This window comes from Bos taurus, chromosome 7 (assembly GCF_002263795.3).
Source record: "Bos taurus isolate L1 Dominette 01449 registration number 42190680 breed Hereford chromosome 7, ARS-UCD2.0, whole genome shotgun sequence".
Taxonomy (NCBI): Eukaryota; Metazoa; Chordata; class Mammalia; order Artiodactyla; family Bovidae; genus Bos; species Bos taurus.
Window position 1 is genome coordinate 58,616,830 of NC_037334.1, and position 19,258 is coordinate 58,636,087.

General features: G+C 45.0%; 1 protein-coding gene across 3 annotated transcripts in view; it reads right to left on the minus strand.

Moving 5' to 3' along the window:
• Nucleotides 1–19,258, minus strand: part of DPYSL3 (dihydropyrimidinase like 3) — a 117,313-nt gene that overhangs the window by 23,336 nt on the left and 74,719 nt on the right. For all 3 annotated transcript variants that reach the window (XM_005209570.5, XM_024994066.2, NM_001101068.1), the window contains exons 2-6: nt 15,314–15,402; nt 10,158–10,342; nt 7,293–7,457; nt 5,241–5,302; nt 4,078–4,158 (exon numbers count right to left, since the gene is read on the minus strand). In XM_005209570.5, coding sequence (XP_005209627.1) covers nt 4,078–4,158; nt 5,241–5,302; nt 7,293–7,457; nt 10,158–10,342; nt 15,314–15,402 — 582 coding nt within the window. The remainder of the gene's footprint in view (nt 1–4,077; nt 4,159–5,240; nt 5,303–7,292; nt 7,458–10,157; nt 10,343–15,313; nt 15,403–19,258) is intronic.

Genomic DNA, 19,258 nt, shown 5'->3' on the forward strand with positions numbered 1-19,258 from the left:
AACTAAAGAGCCTCTTCATGAGAGTGAAAGGAGAGAAAAAGTAGAGTTAAAACTCAACAGTCAGAAAACTAAGATCATGGCATCTGGTCCCATCCACCACACTTACGGGAGGAAGCGAAGAACTAAAGAGCCTCTTCATGAGAGTGAAAGGAGAGAAAAAGTAGAGTTAAAACTCAACAGTCAGAAAACTAAGATCATGGCATCTGGTCCCATCACTTCATGGCAAATAGATGGGGGAAACAATGGAAACAGCAACAGACTTTATTTTGGGAAGCTCCAAAATCACTGCAGATGGTGACTGCAGCCATGAAATTAAAAGACGCTTACTCCTTGGAAGAAAAGCTATGACCAACCTAGAAAGCATATTAAAAAGCAGAGACATTACTTTGCCAACAAAGGTCCATCTAGTCAAAGCTGTAGTTTTTCCAGTAGTCATGTATGGATGTGAGAGTTGAACTATAAAGAAAGCTGAGTGCTTAAGAATTGATGCCTTTGAACTGTAGTGTTGGAGAAGACTCTTGAGAGTCCTTTGGATTATAAGGAAATCAAACCGGTCTATCCTAAAGGAAATCAGTCCTGAATATTCACTGGAAGGACTGATGCTGAAGCTGAAACTGTAATACTCTGGCCACATGATGGGAAGAATTGCCTCACTGGAAAAGACCCTGATGCTGGGAAAGATGGAAGATGGGAGGCAAAGGGAACAACGAAGGATGAGATGGTTGGATGGCATCACCAACTCAATGGACATGAGTTTAAGCAAGCTCTGGGAGCTGGTGATGGACAGGGAATGCTGGTGCGCTGCAGTCCATGGGGTCACAAAGAGTCGGACACAACTGAGCGACTGAACTGAACTGAGGCTTGAAAAAGTGATGCTGGAATAGTCTAACCTAAAGATGGTCCACCCACCGCCTGAGCTGCTTTTGTAAAAGTGCAGACGTCTGCTCTACCCAGGCCTCCCCAATCAGAATATACAAGGTAGAATCTAAGATTCTGCATTTGAATAAGCCCCTCAGACTCTCATGCTTCAAATGGATGGTTAGAATAAGCAGATTCAGCATTTAACCAGACAAAATAATGCCTCTAAGTACAGCATTACCTGACTTAGCCTTTTGGGCAAATTCTATTTAACTAGGGTGTGGATCTCTCTACCCCTTGTCACTGATGGCTAAATTCCTCAGACTTGGCTGGCTTTCTGGAAGAAGCAGATGGCTAGGTTAATTGGAGCTGGCACCAGTCCTCCGCAGCAGAGCTGCATTTTTGCAGACATTCATGGTCAAGCACGGAGGCCAGTTCCTAGGAACCTCGTGCTGGTGACACAGGAGATAAAGGAAGGAGTGAGCTGAACAAGGCTGTATCTCATCCAGAAACTATGAGATGCTTAGAAAGGAAGGGATTCCTTCTCACTGGAAAAGAACACTTTTTGTTTTTTTATGTTTTTATTCACTTAAATATTTTAGGAAGTTGGAGGAAGTAAGATGCATTTACTATAAGCAACCAAGAGAAGTAAAATGGTCACTGCTTCCAGCTCTACAGAATTTGACAAAAGGTCAGAGGCTGACACTGCCAGCAGAGCACCTCCACTTTTCATTCTTCCTTCCCATCAAAGCTTGGACTGAATACAATTTCTTCTTCCCAACTCTGGTGGGTTTTGACTCTGAACTGTTTCGTGAAGCCACGCAAGGGATGAGATGCTCAACTAAGGATCTTCTGTCTCACACAACACCCTTACTCCTACCTTGTCCAAAAGTGTTAGGACAATGCACGGGATGAAACGTACTCGAGCAATGGTCTCTGAGCACTCCCATCACCAAGCCAATTTTTCCAGGATACACTTGACCGACTTCTACCTGGACCTCCCCACTCAGGATCTCTGGAGCTCAGAGAATCCCAGAGATCATTCTTTGAGCTCCACAGTTGATTCTAGAGCACTCTTCTCATTGGGATGACCTATTCCCAAAACCATGGGGTCCCTACAGCCTGATGGTTAAGAATAGCCTGTAAAGGCCCATGGATGCCACCTAATGTGAGTGGGGGAAGTGTGGGCTCTTTGAGGTACTGATCACTGCTATAATTACATCCCAGTTTCGGCTGCTCCATGAAGAAAGGGACCCTGTCTTTTTCACCTTCCCTCTCCAAGGCTTGGCACATAGTAGGCATTCAGTAGGTATTTGTTGGATGATTGGCTAAAGATGCTATTGAAACTTTTGAAAATGTCTCTTATTGGTACGCATAGGAAATATTTCTTCTCGCTCATTAGTCACTTTGCATAAAGTGCAGCAAGAAGCTCTGAGCACAGCAGCTGCCTCCATTTAAACAAGGTGATAAAATCTTTCATCTCGAGCTGAATTTAATAAACACACATGAGAAACTCATTCCAATGGGGGAAAAAAATGCCCTTATTCTTTTCCTGAGGAGAACAGATCTGCCCAAGGTGGGGGAAGGGTGTGGGTGGAGAACACCAGAGCCACTTCTGTGCTCAGAAGCCACAAAGAAAGCTGGAAAGGGGCTGAGAGTTGGAGCTCGTCTGCCTCCACAGAGTCAAGCATGAAGAAGCAGGGAGTCTGGCTGCGAGGGAATCTGGAGGGAAGGCTGGGGCATCTGGCCACTCCCCTGAAACCTTGGAGGATAGGGAGGAGAGAAGTGACAGGCCCAACACCTCTGGGATGCCTCCCACGGGAGCAAGGCATTTGGAGCCTCCTTGGAAAGTGACTTCATTATCTGGGTGTGTGGGGGGCATGGGAGAAGGCTGTCAGGGGCCCAACTAATTAGCCTCGTTGGTCATAAAGGAGTGGAAACTGCATGCTGGGCTCACCTCCTCCCCTGGAGAGACAACACTGAGTCTGAAAGCCTGACAGCTGCAGCCTGCACAGCTCGGGTGCTGGTCTCTTCAGGAGCCTGCAACTGGATGGGTGGAGGGGCACCTTCTCTCCATCTCTGGGTAGAGATGCCCACAGAGGCATACCCTCTGAGAGGCTAAGACTAAGTTCTCTCAGTTACTAGCTGTGGTCCCTGGGCCGGTGACCTCACCCTTCAGAGCCTCAGTGTTCTCATCTATAGAAGCAGGGGGAGGCTGGTGCCATCTTGAAAGGGTTGGGTGAAGACCTGGATGGGAACACACAAGAGCCCTGACCAGGGCCCGACACACAGCAGTGAGTGCTGTCCAATGGGACCTGTGGCAGAAGCTGAGATGAGGGTGGGTCTCAGTGTGCCCCCACACCCCTCCTGACCACGTTTGCCACGTCCTGGACAACCTCTACAGCACAGCCCGAGCACTCAAGAATGCTGGCCTGCCTCTGTGCTGACTCCCTCTAGAGCCTAGTGCCTGGCACAGAGTACTCGGGAACACTCTCAGGAAGAATGAATAAAGCACTCTTGCTGTTAATGTTATCAAATGGACTGAGAGAGCTGGCACTCCTTGCTGGCCGCCTCCTCCCAGCGGAAGCCAACCCTGAACACTTCTGAGATAAACAGAACCCTGGCGAAGATACATCTGTGCATTGAGCCCATTAAGCACCCCAGGAGATGGAGACAGAAGTGCTTTCTACTTCCTTACAAACAATCAGTTTGGGCCTTGGGGTCTTGCTTTCATCACTCTTTCCTCGGGTTGCTCAATATGATTTCTAGGAAACCAGTGGGACATCTGATCCCCACAAGACACGAATTCTTCATTATCTAAGGCCAAGAGTTACGCAGTCCTGGATCAGATTTCCGGCTTCTGAGAAACGCTGTCTTAAGAGTTTTTCTTTAGGACAGAGCATGTCATGTAGCTTGGACTCACTTTCAAAACAGAATAAGCGATGCTCTCTCACCAAACGGCCCAATGTGAGAACCTCCTCTGCCAGAAGTCTGCCCTGGTTCCAGAACACTTTATTAACATCTTCGATTGATACTTCCTCCCTTGCTTGTCTATTTGCTGTCATACTTCCTCCTCCTAGACTGTGAGGTCCTTGAGGGCAGGTTCTGTTTTTAGCACAGTGCTTAGGAGGGTTTAGAGCTTGAGAGCTCCGGCAACACTGAAGAAATGAGAAAATAAATGGGAGGTAGATGCTCTCCTGAGGAGCCGCGCCTTGTTACCTGGGCAATGATGTCCCCGTTCTCAGCGTGCACCTGGGCGATGGCCCCCAGCTCTCCCAGACACGTGAAGATCTCATACAGCTGAAACAGAAATGAGGCTTTGTCACCTTCACAGGACACCACGCTTTTAGTTAACCGTGTGCACAGGCCCGTGACTAGAGCGGGAGCTAAAATAAACGGGGTTGGGACCTCCCTGGTGGTCCAGTGGGTAAGCCTCCACACTCCCGATGAAGAGGACCTGAGTTCCATCCCCGGTCAGGGAACTAGACCCCACATGCCACAGCTAAGAGCCAGTGCAGCCAAAATAAGTAAATAATTAAAATAATAAAATAAATGGGATCAACTAAAGGAAATAAGTGACCGGGGCAGACATACAGACTAACGGCAGACACACAGACTGAAACATGCATCACCAAAGAGACCAAAGAGGAGAGCTAGTCCAAAGGAACTTTAGGAAACTGTCTATGGAAGGAAAACCTGTCATGTCTCCTAGGCAGACAGGGAGAACACCTAACAAAGTGATACTAACCCCACTGTCTCATGCACACACTTTAAATGGAATTATTTCCCACTAAGTTCAGATAGTGCTTCAGAATCCTTCTTAACACTCTCTACAGGCACTGCAGCCAGCCAGAAGCGAACTCAAAAGCTGAAATCTCTATCTCTTAGCCTCTCAGGGCAGACCACTCTTCATCTCCCTGCTGGGAAGTATAGGAATTCATGTTTTGTATTTCTTCTGAGAAGTTAAGGTTTGTCTAAAACAAGCACACCCCATGCATTTCATAGGAAGAACGTCAAAGGCAAGCTGGTATGATGAGCCCAAAGAGCAGATGGCCCTCCTTTATCCTGCAAGACTGAGCACTTATACTTCCCCTGAACTCCTGAGAGGTGTAGAATTTGTTGGGTAGATGGAGATTTAGACACACCCTTCCTCTTGTCCTTTTAAGAAAGTTGCTCCCAGTGGAAATTCTAGCTCCCTTGCCCCTGGCACCCTGCCTGCTACCTTACTGCAAACGTAGCATGGATGGTGAGGACTTCAAGAAGACGTCTTGCCCAGCGTTCTCCTACACGAACCACAGTGACTCACGTGCCAATAGCCAAGGTCACCGGCCACGACAGGAAACCCATCCAGAGACCCCAAACCACACATAGTGGGTTGTTACCTCCGTGTTGGACACTTGATACCAGTCCTTGTAGGCCATGTAAACCATGAAGGAGTTCACCCCTGCAAGAGAGGAGGGGAGGGGTAGACAGGAGGACAACGTGGTCATCATCTTGTTGCATCCTATGGTTCCTGCCCTGAGAGCACCACAGGCCCCCACCCTGTGCAGAGTGGACACATCCCATCCTCCAAGAGCACTTCTCTATGTCCTCTACTCTGACAATTCCTATGATGTCATAGCAGTCTGGTCTCTTCTTCTGCACCTCTTTTCTGCCTCCCCCTACACTGTTCCCAGACCAGAGGGTCAACAAGCCTGAACACTGCTCAGGGCAGCATAGTGTTGAGAATCACTGCAGCACACCAGTTGCGTACACTCACTAGGAGTGACGCCACATTCTAACCTCTTGAGCCTCGGTTTCCTTGTCTGTAAAATGGAAAAATAATTTCCATTATTATGAAGCACCATCCTGCTTCATAAGGTGGTTGGAAACTTTAAATGAGATAACACATGCAGAGCTCTTAGCACTGGCATATGTGACCTCCTGGGATCAGTTGATTTTGCTCTTTGTGAATGTCAGCTCTCTACCAGGGCTGGGCAGGGTGTTGGGTCTGAGACAGAACTGAGATCTAGAGCCAGTCCCCAGGGAACTAACAGAACTAATGTGCAAAAATCAAGGTTCAACCTGGGCTTACATGCCTAAGTCATCAGGGTAAAAAGGAAAGAGCCATTTAATTTCTCCCTCCAAATACACTATTCATAGATTATTTTACAGAAATAGGTAGGACTGGGGAATAGAGTCATTCTGAGGAAAGGAGAGTAACTTTGGTCTTCAACCATGAGGGTCACTTCAGCCCACAGTGCTCCAGGCCAAAAGCAGACTATAATCTGAGAACTTCCCCACCCAGAGGAGTGCAACTCAGGCAGTTTTCCCAACACGACCCTTCTCACAAGCCTCGGTAGTATCAAATCCATTCACTTTTCTACCCTAGTTGAGATGCATGGTGTGGAAGGAGACACAAGAGTGGCAAGAGGTTAACCTCACCCTCTGAATCAGCTAGGACTGGGCAGAGTTTGAGGGTGGGAGAGGGAAGTGGATGGAGAGCTCCTTCCTTGAGAGGTCATTCCTTCCCCTCACCCCAGCACACTGCCTTCCACTGCACTCCTGGCCTTTGCATCCAGACTGCTCGCTGAGAACTGTATTATAAAATTAGCATTTTTTATAATATTAGTATTAGTACCAGTATCATAGTACGAGGACTTAGCACTAAGATGTATTATAATAGGTCTTATACCATTACTGTTACGACAATCTTCTGCATCTTGTGGCATTTATCCTATCTCTCTGCACGGGTCTGCCTCCTTCTGCCCTGGCTATTCAGCAGAGGCCATTCCTCCTGCTCCTGCAGGTCCTCCAGGCCCGCTTAGGATGCCCAGTACAATGCACGTCTGGGTGCACGTACGGGGGCTGGTGCATGTGTGAAACAGCTGACCAGCAGAACACAGAAGAGTGTAAAAAGACAGTGGGAGCCTACATCATGTACTCACGGGGAGGACATGAACACACACACACACACACATGATTTAAGCTTCTATGAACACATCTTTCTTCCCAGAAATGTCTTAGCCTTTTCTGAGGATGCTCTTGTTGTATAAAAGTAACGTTTGGATATTCGGACTAAAAATGATAGACATTAAAAATTTCTCAGTTTCTAAGCGCATATGTACAAGCTGTGACCTCTCCTGATCTCAGTTTCTCCATCTGTACAATGGGCAGTATTACATGGGGATTCAGAGAATGGACTTTGGGGAGATCTACTGCTTAGTAGCTCTATGATCCTGGGTTACTTATTCTGAACCCCAGGTTCTCCATCTGGATAAGGATTCCTATCTCACGGGGATCCTGTAAGGAATAAGTAGGATGGCATAAAGTGCCTGGTTCACAGAGGTACCACTCCATCCAGTATTCACGCTCAAGGTTCCCTGCAACCTAGTGAGTGGAGAGCATGAGAAAGACAGACAAGGGGGAAGGGAGGAGAGTGTGTCCACACTCACCTTTGTCCTTGATGAGGCCCTGCACCTCCTGCTTGACGCTGTCGTTCCAGTGGGTGATGTCCACATGTAAGGAGTAGTCGCAGCAGCTCTTGCCATCAGCCCACTCCCGCCACTTCTCATAAGCCTCCGTCAGGCTGGACTCCGGCTCAGGCACCACATGGTCAACTGGACAAGAGAAGCCCAACATGGGCGGCTCACCAACACAGCCTTTGGTCCCCTCTGTACAGGTCTGTCCTGTTTGCTTAGCTACAACGGCACAGTCTCTATCTCTTGAGCATAGGGTTAACCTCAGAAAGGGGTCCTGGGTGGTTTCAATGGTGGTTGCTGATGATTCAACCATTACTTAGCTATGTGATCCTGGGCAAATGACTAGCTTCTCTAAACTTTGGTTTTCTCACCCTTCAATGCGGAGTGGGGGACGGGGATACCACTCCCTTCCCTCTAAGTCTGTGAAGAGATTAAATGGGAAAAACATGGAAAGGGCTTCACATGATGCCTGGCACAGAGTAAGTGCTCGATAAATGTTAGCTATCAACTGATGAGCTCCTACTATGTGCCATTATTGCCAGTAACTGGGAGTTACTGCTGGTGATCAAAGTTGGACTCCTTCCCTCTAAGGCCAGAAGGAGGGTCTTTAGAGTTATGTCAGGCCACTGGACAGTGACATTTTCACGCCTACTGCTATAGGAAAGAGCTGGTGTCAGGTAAGTGGACCTGATGCTTAGCCCGCAGATCTTATTTTCATGCAAACTTCTCATCAAAGATATGGTTTCTGGGACTTCCCTGGTGGTCCAGTGGGTTAAGAATCCATCTCTCAATGCAGGGGACACGGGTTTGATTCTTGGTTGGGGAACTAAGATCCCATATGCCATAGAGCAACTAAGCCCGCACATTGCAACAGTGAGCCCACAAGCCACCAGTAGAGTCCATGTGCTGCAAGGAAGGTACCAAATGCCTAACTAAGCTAAATAAACAAATAAATAAAAAGAACGCGGTTTCTCTGAGGCCCAAACCTACTCTTGCAGTACCTGCCATAGTGGACGATGTTTTTAAAAAGAATAACATTTACACCAGTAACACTGGTAAGGGTCAGACAAATGTTACACTTTAATTGCTCCCCATGTCAGTTGAGAGAAAGTGTGAACTGGAACAACTTTCCTAAGAACAATTTCGAAATGTGTTTCCAAAATCCTTGACGTTTTTCATACCTTAAACTCAACACTTATTCCTGTGCCTAAAAATTATCCTTCAGGAGATAAATATCCCTGAACACAAAATCTGGGTCCTCAGGATATTTGCCACTACTCACATATTTATGCAAGTGAAAAGCTGGAAACAAAGTTTTACAATAGAGAAGCTTAGTTAAATACATAAATCATGATACCTTCATAAAATGGATGTCGTAAGTCTGTTTAAAATTCAGTAGAATAAAAATAAATGAATGGAAAGACATCCATGACATATTAACTAGTGAACCTATTTTTCTTAAACAGAAAAACTAATACAGCCAAACTGACACTGAGGTGAGATTTATGTGGTTTTGTGTGTGTGTGTGTGTGTGTGTGTGTGTGTGTGTGTTTTGCATACTTAGGGTGTTTAATTATCTAGAAAGGACACAGACACTTGTGTGATTCTCACATGCTTTCCTCTCTTTTCATGTGGAGCTCTGACTCTCCTCCTGCTCCCTGCCTAATGCAGAAGCCCAAGCCTAATGCATATGTCTAGGACTCTGAACAGGTCCAGCTCCTCAGCCAGATGGCAGAAAGCCAGGCCAAGATCACTCATTTCCTCAGCCTTCTAGCACAGGCAGCCCAAGTGCACTTATCTGAAAGCAGAGGCCTGGAGCTGTGTTATTGTGTCTGGACCTGCACCAGAGCCTTTGTAGGCAGGCAGCTGCTGAGCACTCGGCTGGCTTCTTTCCCCTGGCTGGACAAAGGCTTCAGGCTCCCAGAAATGCACCTTTTATGGCCCTGATGCCATTTTCCTGGGTTTCCACACCCCTAGCTGAAGCTGAACCCTACTACTGCTCCCGTAGAAAGGAAGCAAAAGACAGTGATTAAGTCTACGACTCAGGCTATTCTGATTTCTTGGGTGGATGTATATTTCTTGGGTGGTAACAGTGCTCTTGCTGACCAAGCTGGGGGCCAGGGCTGGGCTGGGGCCAGTTCACTGGAACTTCTTTGGGACAGGAACGAGTGCCCTGGAATGCTATCTCTTCAGTAATCCAATGGCATGCAACTTCCTAGGTTTCTTTGGAATTGCAAAAGTCACCAGAAAAACAAAGTAAGGGAAACAACTCCCTGGCTTGCCCAATCTTAGAGCTATGAATTGGTCACAATTCAGCACAGACCAAATGACACGAACCACCACTGAAGCCTCCTAAGTTCTCAAGAACCGCCTGTCTCACTGTCATTCTCTCTGGGATACTTCTCAGCCGTGTTTGCACTGCTCTGCTCATACCCTCTGCCCCTCCTGCCTCACACCCAAGCGGGAAGTTCTGAGATCACCTTTTGCCCAAGGTCCACAGCTTTTCAAGTCCACTTTCCCCAGAGTCTGGCCCAGAGATGCTAAGTGCTAATTCCCTACCCATGGCATACTCAGCCCCTGCTCTAAGGCAGACAGAGAGTATGCTGCTTTCAAGGTGATGAGCCTCCTGCGTCTCTTTATGCTGTTACATAAAGAGCTGCCAGTGTCCTCTCTATTACCAGCTTTTCTCAGGTCTCGCCAGGCAGAAAGTCTATTCACTGAATTGAGGGTAAGTATATGAGTTACCACCAGAGAGCACTGCGGTTAACACATTAGTTAAACTCACTTCTTAGGACCCCTAGCACGCTTTCCAAGAGTGTGTAAATTTGTGGGACTTACTGATCATGGTGGTGCCCCCCGCTAAGGCAGCCTTGGTCCCTTGGAAGAAGTCATCCACTGTGGTCATGCCTTTGTATGGCATCTGGAAGTGAGTGTGGACATCAATGCCTCCAGGGATCACCATCTTCCCATTGGCCTCGATGGTCTTCACTCCTCCAGGGACGATCAGATTGTCTCCAATTTGCCTGGTGAGATAGGGAAACAACCAGCAATTTAAAAGAAGGACTTCCAAGACAAACATGGTATTATAAGGATTTTAAAAGTTGTAACCTATGTTTATCAAAGTAGTCTTTCCAAGTGATTCACCAGCTTAGCAATCTAGAAACAAATAATAAAACATTTTTTATTATAAGACAATGAATATGTGTTAACCAGCAGGACCTTGTTGTTTTTCTATTTTATACATAGTAGTACGTATCTGTTAACCCCAATTCCTAATTTATCCCTTCCCCTCTTTCCCCTTTGGTAACCATAAGTTTGTTTTCTGCCCATGAGTCAGATTCTGTTCTGTAAATAAGTTCGTTTGAATCATTTTTTAGAGTCCCCATACAAGTGATATCATATGGTACTTGTCTTTCTCTGTCTGACTTACTTCACTTAGTATGATAATCTCTAGCTCCATCCAGAAAGCAATTTTTATAGACATAAAACAATCCAGTATGGTGTTTGGTGAGACCATGTGTCCTGGGTTTGACTGTGGCTGGACTATAGGCTGTGTAATGAATATTTTAATAAATGTTTTTATTGTGTGTGCTTAGTCACTCAGTCATGTCTAACTCTTTGCAACACCAAGTACTGCAGCACACCAGGCTCCTCTGTCCATGGGGATTCTCCAGGCAAGAATACTGGAGTGGATTGCCATGCCCTCCTCCAGGGGATCTTCTCAACCCAGGGATCACACCCAGGTCTCCCACATTGCAGGCAGATTCTTTACCATCTGAGCCACAAGAAAGCCCAAGAATACTGGAGTGGGTAGCCTATCCCTTCTCTAGGAGATCTTCCGACCCAGCAATCAAACCAGGGCCTCCTGCATTGCAGGTAGATTCTTTACTAGCTGAGCTACCAGGGAACCCCAGTGTTTTTATTTTCATTTAGCTCTTTATTCAAGGGTCAGGAAGAACATTTGCAGAAAGATTGAACAGCTGTAAAATAATGAACTGTTAGAAGAGATTGAAGGAGGTGGTAAAGAATCATTTTAAAGAACAGGTGCATGAACTCTGCTGTCTAAATGGGTTCGTCTGTGCTCCTAATGACAAATGGAATATGTCTAGGGCATTCCCAAGTCCATTCCCACTCCCAAGTCCATCCTTCCCTGATAGCTCATCTATCAATCACAACCAATGGCAGAGGAAGCCAAAGATGCAAATATCTACACCAGCTGCTTCTGTGTGGTCAGCAGCTCAGGAGAAGCTTCAAGCCAAGGAAGTGGACTGTGATCACCTCCACCAGACACAGCTTCACCCAAGAAGCTTCAGAGCATCTCAGGGAGGCAGAGAGGGGCAAACTGGGGTGGGGAGGAAGCCAATGAGCAGGCCAAGTGCACACTATACAAGACATGTGACAAATACAACTACCCTTAGCACAACGTAACCTCATAGACCAAAAACGTGCAGTTCACATCCTTGATATAAACATCCAGTTAATTCCAGGCAGACTCAAGACTCATGAGGATCTACATTATTATGAACCATCTCCTACCTTGCAGACACATGGACCCGCTGCCAGTGGCATGAACACTTTCTGCTTTTGTTTATACCCAGCCAAGAAAGACATTCTCCTGGGGTAGTAAGAAGTCTTCCACTGGTTTGACAAAATGTAAGTTCTACAACTAAAATTAAGCTTTCCGACATCCCTAAGATTTCACCCTTACCACATCACCACTGGGCCATTCCAGAGTTACCACAATTCAAAACACACTGTGGAAAAAATGCAGCCTTGATGGTAATTCCATTCTAGTCCAGATACTGGCAAGTGTTCCCATTTCCCTCCCTTACTGATTCACCTCTGAGGGAATTGAGAACCAAGAGCGGGAAGAGTTGCCTCTTTTGGGTGTGTCTATGTAGGCACGTTTCCACCCATTTTTGACAACTGGTATAATACCTAGTCCCAAAGAGAAATGCTTTCCCCCACTTTTCTCCACTGAGTCAATCAAGGTCATAATAATCCTTGAAGGCTTAGCTTCCATCTCCCCTCCTTGGTCAAGTTTCTACTGACAGCCAGGTATAGTACTGAAGAGTGTGGCTCTGCCCTGCATGTGGGTTCCCGTGGCTTCACAATTGTGGCTCTGCTAATGCTCACTTTATGATTTAGGCCAAGTAACTTAACCTCACCATGTCTCAATTCCTACATTTGTAAGATGTAATTTTAAAAAAGCCTTCTTCATAGGTCTATTGTATAGATTAAATGTTAATTTGTGTTAAGTCCATAGAACCCTGTAAAGCACTTAAAAATTCAATAAATATCAGCTGTTATAAAGTTATAACATTATAACTATAATGTTATAATCTCACACAGTCCTCTTGTTCCTCTGGATCTCATCTACTCTACTAATTTAATGCATTATATTGATATTATTGGGCCTCTCTGGTAGCTCAGTGGTAAGAATCCGCCTGCCAATGCAGGAGATGTGGGTTCCATCCCTGAATTGGGAAGATTCCCTGGAGGAGGAAATGGCAAACCACTCCAGTATTCTTGCCTGGGAAATCCCATGGACAGAGGAGCCTGGCGGGCTACGGTCCATGGGGTCATAAAGAGTTGGATATGACTGGGTGACTGGGGACACACACACACATTGATATTATTGGGTAAAGTCATGTGCTTTGTATGGACAGACATATCATTTCCCCTAAAAGATTGTCAGGTCCCTGGGGGAAGAGAGTTGATTTGGTTTCCAATGACTCTACCATGGCATGTGACACAGTACAGGTCCATGGCCTGAGACAGCTGCTTTCCACACAGCAGGCACTCCATCAACCCTCACAGGCACACAACTCTGTAAAAACTGAAAGGAATTATTTCTGTTTCAAAGTTCTCTGGGTTAAGAAAGTTGCTGAAGATATATCAAATTATAGGATTAGATGAAAATCATGTTTATACACCGTTCTCTCCACCACCAACACACATGTTGGATGGTTAAATTCCTTCTATAACGTCCTTGGCAAGTGGCCTTCCAGTCTATTTTAATAGTGAAAGCAAAGAAGATTCAGTTTATATATTCACCTGTGGTAGTAGATGCCTGAATCACTGCACAAAGGATTCGGGGCCTGTGTTTAAGGGCCAACCACAAAAAGTCCCATGATCAGTTAATGAGCTCTGGAATGAAGAAGCATGAGGCACTGAATTTTTTTTTCTAACTCTGAAAATGTCTAAATGAGGGAACACATTTGCTCCTAAGAGAGCAGACTACATGAATAATTTTTTAGTAAGAGAAAAATATAAAATTAATTGTGGCTTATATCTTGAAGAAAGTATTTTTTATGTCAGTTGACTTGCCTAATAACACCATTTTTCCTACTTCTATTACGAAAACGTATGCAAATCGGAAAAGCCACAAAGTGTGAACATCTTCATTCTTGCATTTGTTCATTCATTCAATGAATTAATATGTTGATGTTTAGCAAGTTACTCTCTCTGTTCCTCTTTCTTCTCTATCCTCCTCTGAAAAAGAGGGTGATAAGAGTACCTACTTCATAGAATTGCTGGCAGATTAAATGAGATGAGACCTGTAAAGCATTTACTCTAATGCCTGGCACACACTATGATATATACTCAATAAAAGGCAGCTCTTACAAAAGTCTCTATGTATCAAGTACTGGGTTAAGTGCTGTAGATACACTGAAGAACCTAATATGGTGCTTGCCCTCAAGGGGGCCTAATAGTGTCAGAATTGCTATGATTGATAAAAGCATGGGGTATTTTAAAAACTTATGAAGGGACTTCCCTGGTTTTTTGCCTTCCAATGCAGGTGGTGTGGGTTTAATCCGTCACTGGGGAGCTGAGATCCACATGCCTCAGAGCCAAAAAACCAAAACATAAAACAGAAGTAATACCATAACAAATTCAATACAGACTTTTAAAAATGGTCCACATTAAAAAAAAAAAAATCTTAAAAAAAACTCATCAGAGCTCCTAGATTTAGGGGCTGGTAAGGAATGTCCACCCACAGAAAGTTTTATCTAAGCCAAGTTCTCAAAGATAAGTAAGCGACCTATAACCAGAATCTTAAAGCTAGCCAACGAAGCTGAATAATATAAAAATAAAACTGTATGAGGCCAGGGATGGCTCATTTGGTGGGCTGGATACACTAGTTCTAAACTACGTCTTATCAGTGTGGGGAAGCAGCCTGCTTTATGTGATGAAAGGCTATGTATAGGTCAAATCCTTTTTAAAAGATCACTATGTAAGGAAGTTGCACATAAAGGTTATCTGGCTATGCTGCTTTCAGGCATCCAATGGCAAACCATTCTGTAAAGTAATTACATATCCCTGAAGTGTCTACTGGGAAACCTGGCCTGAAACGTTTGTCCTATCTGTGCACTGCCCAACCAAGTCCTTCCTAAGTCAAGGTTCTGTTTAAATGCCCTCTCCACCTCACAACCTTCCTCTGAAGGGATTTCTCCATTCGTGCACTTCTAAATTACTTATTTTTACCTGAATTCCTTTGGTACTTATTGTGGGGCTTCCCTGGTAGCTCAGATAAAGAATCTGCCTGCATGCAGGAGACCTGGGTTCAATCCCTAGGTCAGGAAGAGCCCCTAAAGAAGGGACTAGACCTATTATACTGGGCCTTCTATTTTTAGGGTACTGTAATTTGTGGAGTTGTTCAACGATCTTAAGGACAATGGTCACATCACCCACTTCTTCACAACACATAGAGCACCCACCAATGCAGCTTGCCCAAAGGGGCCTGTAGCATCATTTGGGTGACTGAATTCAGATTTGTCACCCATTCATGCAATCCAAGTGAACTACGGCTAGTTTAAAATCCAATTTTAAAGGGATTATCCAGACTGAAGGGCTAAATGAAAGATTCATTTTTAAAGAGGAGAAATGAAATACACAGAAGCACTGGTCTACTAAGCAAAAGAAGCAAGTTTCTTTCTGAGTCTCTAGCGAAGAAAGTTCAACAGATAAAGCGAAGGGTCCTATATACATACTTTATTAAGCCATCTTCCATGTAAATATCAGCATAAAAGGATTGATCATCGTTGACGATTCTGCCTCCCTTGATCAGAAGACGGTCGCTCTAGAAAAGAAGGAAAACAGGAGTTATTCTTACAGCTAGATTTCAGAGAAGAGTGGTCTCCCAAGGTTCTCCCAAGTCCTTGTTTCAGAGGTTTAGCAGGAACCACTGTCTTAAGACGCCTGTGAGTTCAGGGCACTCAGTATTTGAGTGGCTGTGTCTCTTGGGGATCCAATCTTTCTTGTTTAACCATAACTCAAATTATTCTTTCACTTCTTTCTTCTGCAACCTATCACAGCCACTTAGAAATGCAGCTACTCTTTATATTATCTTTCTCTGGAAAGCACTAAATAACATTAAGTAGGATAACACTTACCTCGGTGTCTAGCGTCCCGTCTGGTGTTCTGTTGGCACTGAATAGTAAGTCTCGAAAACGGAACTTAGGGTCAGGCACACAATGAAATAGCCTTGAAAAGTCTTTATGACAGGGGGATCATGTTATGTTTAAAATTCGGGAGGCTTATACGTGCACACATATGCACACAAATTGTGAAATGTATAACTCAAGGAGGAGAAATTATGCGGGATTCATATATGAACTCAGTACACACAGTATACTGAGTATACTACGCTCAGTATTTCTCACATTCTCTGAAATATATTTCTTTATTGCTTTTCTTATGAGAAAAGTCTTTTTTAAAAGTCATAACTAAATGAAAGCTGGGTAAGTGATCCAACTGGAAACAAAGCACAGACATTCCAAGGTAATTAACAAAACACAAACATATATTTTATGTCTAAGTCAGGAGAGAAACAGATCACCGTGAGCTTTAGAGATCACAGATTCCATTAAATGAATGGAGCTTAGAGCACAGCGTGAAGGATGGACATAGCTTTGCTGGGTTCATGCGGGAGAAGAGAATTCTTAGGAGCCTGAAAAACAATGGTGGGCTGTAGTTTGTTACGAATTCAACATACAGAGTTCAACTACACCCACCCATCCATCCACTCATCCACTCATCGTTCACACATCCACTCACTCAGCAAACAGGTATCTAACCTTTTTTTATTAAATAGGTGGTAAGGATGTGGCAGGGAATGAGCCACACCAGGTCCCTGGCTTGATGGAACTTAAAGCAGAAGTCCGGCAATAAAGTCACCAGAATAAGTAAAACAATGTCAAATTATGTCAAGCGTCACAAATAAAGGGGAATAGGGCTTTTTTTTGACCACCTTTGCCGTCACCCCGTCCCCATTTTTGGGGCTTCCCAAGTGGTGCCAGTGGTAAAGAACCCACCTGCCACTGCAGGTTAGACCTAAGAGACACCAGTTGGATCCGTGGGTGGGGAAGATTCCCTGGAGAAGCGAATGGTCACCCACTCCAGTATTCTTGGGGAATCTCATGGATAGAGGAGCCTGGCTGGTCACAGTCCATAGGGTCACACAGAGTCAGACACAACTGAAGTGACTTAGCACAGCACGGAACAGGGCTTTTTAAAACAGAGGCTAGGAATGGAGGAGAACTACAGACAGAAAGAACCGTGTGTGCAAAGGCCCTGTGGCGGGAGAAAAGTTGTGTTTCTTTGAAAACCTGAAATAGATCAGTGTGGAGGGAACTCAGGGATCAAGGAGGGACCTGATGAGGACATGAGATGACACTGGTGAGACAGGGCTTTCAAAAGGGACCTAGGCTTTATGGAGAAGGATGCCCCACAAACAGGCTGACTTCTGGCTTCCGAAATCAAAGACTGTGAACAGGGCCAGAAGATGAGAATTGAAGCTAGGGCTCCACTGGGGACGTAGCCAATTATTGCTGTCTCTCCTGCTTCCAAGGTATTGCGTGAGAACAAGCAATTTCATCATGCTGTACCGTTGGGGGAAGGATTTTTTTAAAAAAGATACACATCAATGAGATGTTGAGAAAAAACTTACATACATGGCAAAGAAAATGCACTAATGAGGTCAAGTACAAACTCCCACCACACACCGTCTCCAAGCCCCTAGTGAGCTGCCCTCTGTCAGCACGTCCACCCTCGTTTCTATCACGTGTTTTACCAATGTGTGTGTGTGTGTGTGTGTGTGTGTGTGTTAGTCACTCAGTCATGTCCAGCTCTTTGTACCCTGCCAGGCTCCGGGGTTCTCTAGGCAAGAATACTGGAGTGGGTTCCCATGCCCTCCTCCCGGGGATCTTCCTGCCCCAGGGATCAAACCCTCATCTCTGGTGCCCCCCAAATTGGCAGGCAGATTCTTTACCACCAGCTCTACACATATGGTGGCAAATCAAAGAATGTGCAGTTCTTGACACCTATGGCTCTCTGGCCACTAAGCCTTTGCAGAGCCATTCTCTCTGCCATCTCCTATGGTCACCTGCCATTGATAACCATCCTCTCTTTTGTTAAGCCTCAAAGGGTTTTTACCCCAGGATATATTACCTGACTTTCCAGCAAATTTTAGGTGTTCCCACTGTAGCTGAAACAATGATATTATTCCACAAGAATTGGTTTACTGTTTAATGGTCTCCTGGCTACACCACAGGCTCCTGTGGGCTTAGAACTATGTGTCTTTTGATCTTTTTAGCTCATTTCCTGAGGCCCATCTCTTGTTGTTCAGTCACTAAGTCGTGTCTGACTCTTTATGACCCTATCTTAGACAGCTGGGACCCGTCTTAGACAGCTGTTAAACGCTGGTCAAATAAATGGATGAAGAGTGGGACATAGGAGGGTGTATTATATCAGAAGAATAGAAAGGCCATCTGAGTCAGAAAATTATGTGAAATGGTCATAAAATTGGGCTTTTAAGGAAAAACATTTTAATTGAAGGCTATTGTTATCTAAAATAACAGTAATTGCAAAATTATACGAGACACTCCTACGACTGTGCTTTCCAAACGAGGGTGCACATTATAAAAATATAGATTTCCAGGTCCTGCTCTGGGCCAACAAATCTGTATTTGATAAGCTCTATAAAAGGCTCTTAGGCAGCCATCAGCCAGCCCAGTACCAAGTCACACCCCAGACACAGTTTGTGTGTCTGTGAAGGTGACAGAAGCTTCTCCAGCAGGAGCTTCACACCAACAATAATCTTGGTAACTTTAAGAGTTCCCTCTAACAGCTCAGTGCTTTTCTGATATTCTTTATCTTTCTAGCAAAGAGCTGAAATAAGCTGGTTGGGGGAAAGGAGCCAGCTACTCTGCCTGAACTAAGCCCTGTCATGAAATATGACCATCTTCTGCCTGGGGACATCCAGTCCTGAGCCACTGGGGATAATCACTTCTTTCAGTAAGCATCAAATCTCAACAAGGGGGTAAAAGCTATCCCAGGCACCTTGTACATCAGAGGGATAAGAAGAGGTGACTCAAGTGGAATTAATATCACTGAGATGGCATCATTCAAAACTGTTCAAATGCTATTGAAATAATTTTGACCCAATCATCAAAAATCTAAATGAGCACAAAGATGAAGTGGGGGCCTTGCACAGGTTTCAGATATGGGGATAATAAAACCCCTGCTCTATTTAGTACAGTATTATTATTTGTTTTTTATCATGGACAGCAGAAGTATCAAAACCACAACTCACAGAGCTCAAGCAAATGCTGTTCCTGGGGTCCTCAGCTTGTCCCCCAAACTTTTATTAAAGTGGTTAATGCATGCGTGAGTGTGTGCTAAGTCACTTCAGTTGTGTCTGACTCTATGTGACCCTATGGACTGTAGCCCACCAGGCTCCTCTGTCCATGGGGTTCTCCAGGCAAGAATACTGGAGTGGGTTGCCAAACCCTCCTCCAGGGGATCTTCCTGATCTAGGGATCGAACCTGCATCTTTTATGTCTCCTGCATTGGTAGGCGTGAGCCAACCAATGTTTCTCATGCATTAACACCTATAAAGAATGATGGCACTTCCTGAGCACATGGGAATAACCTGG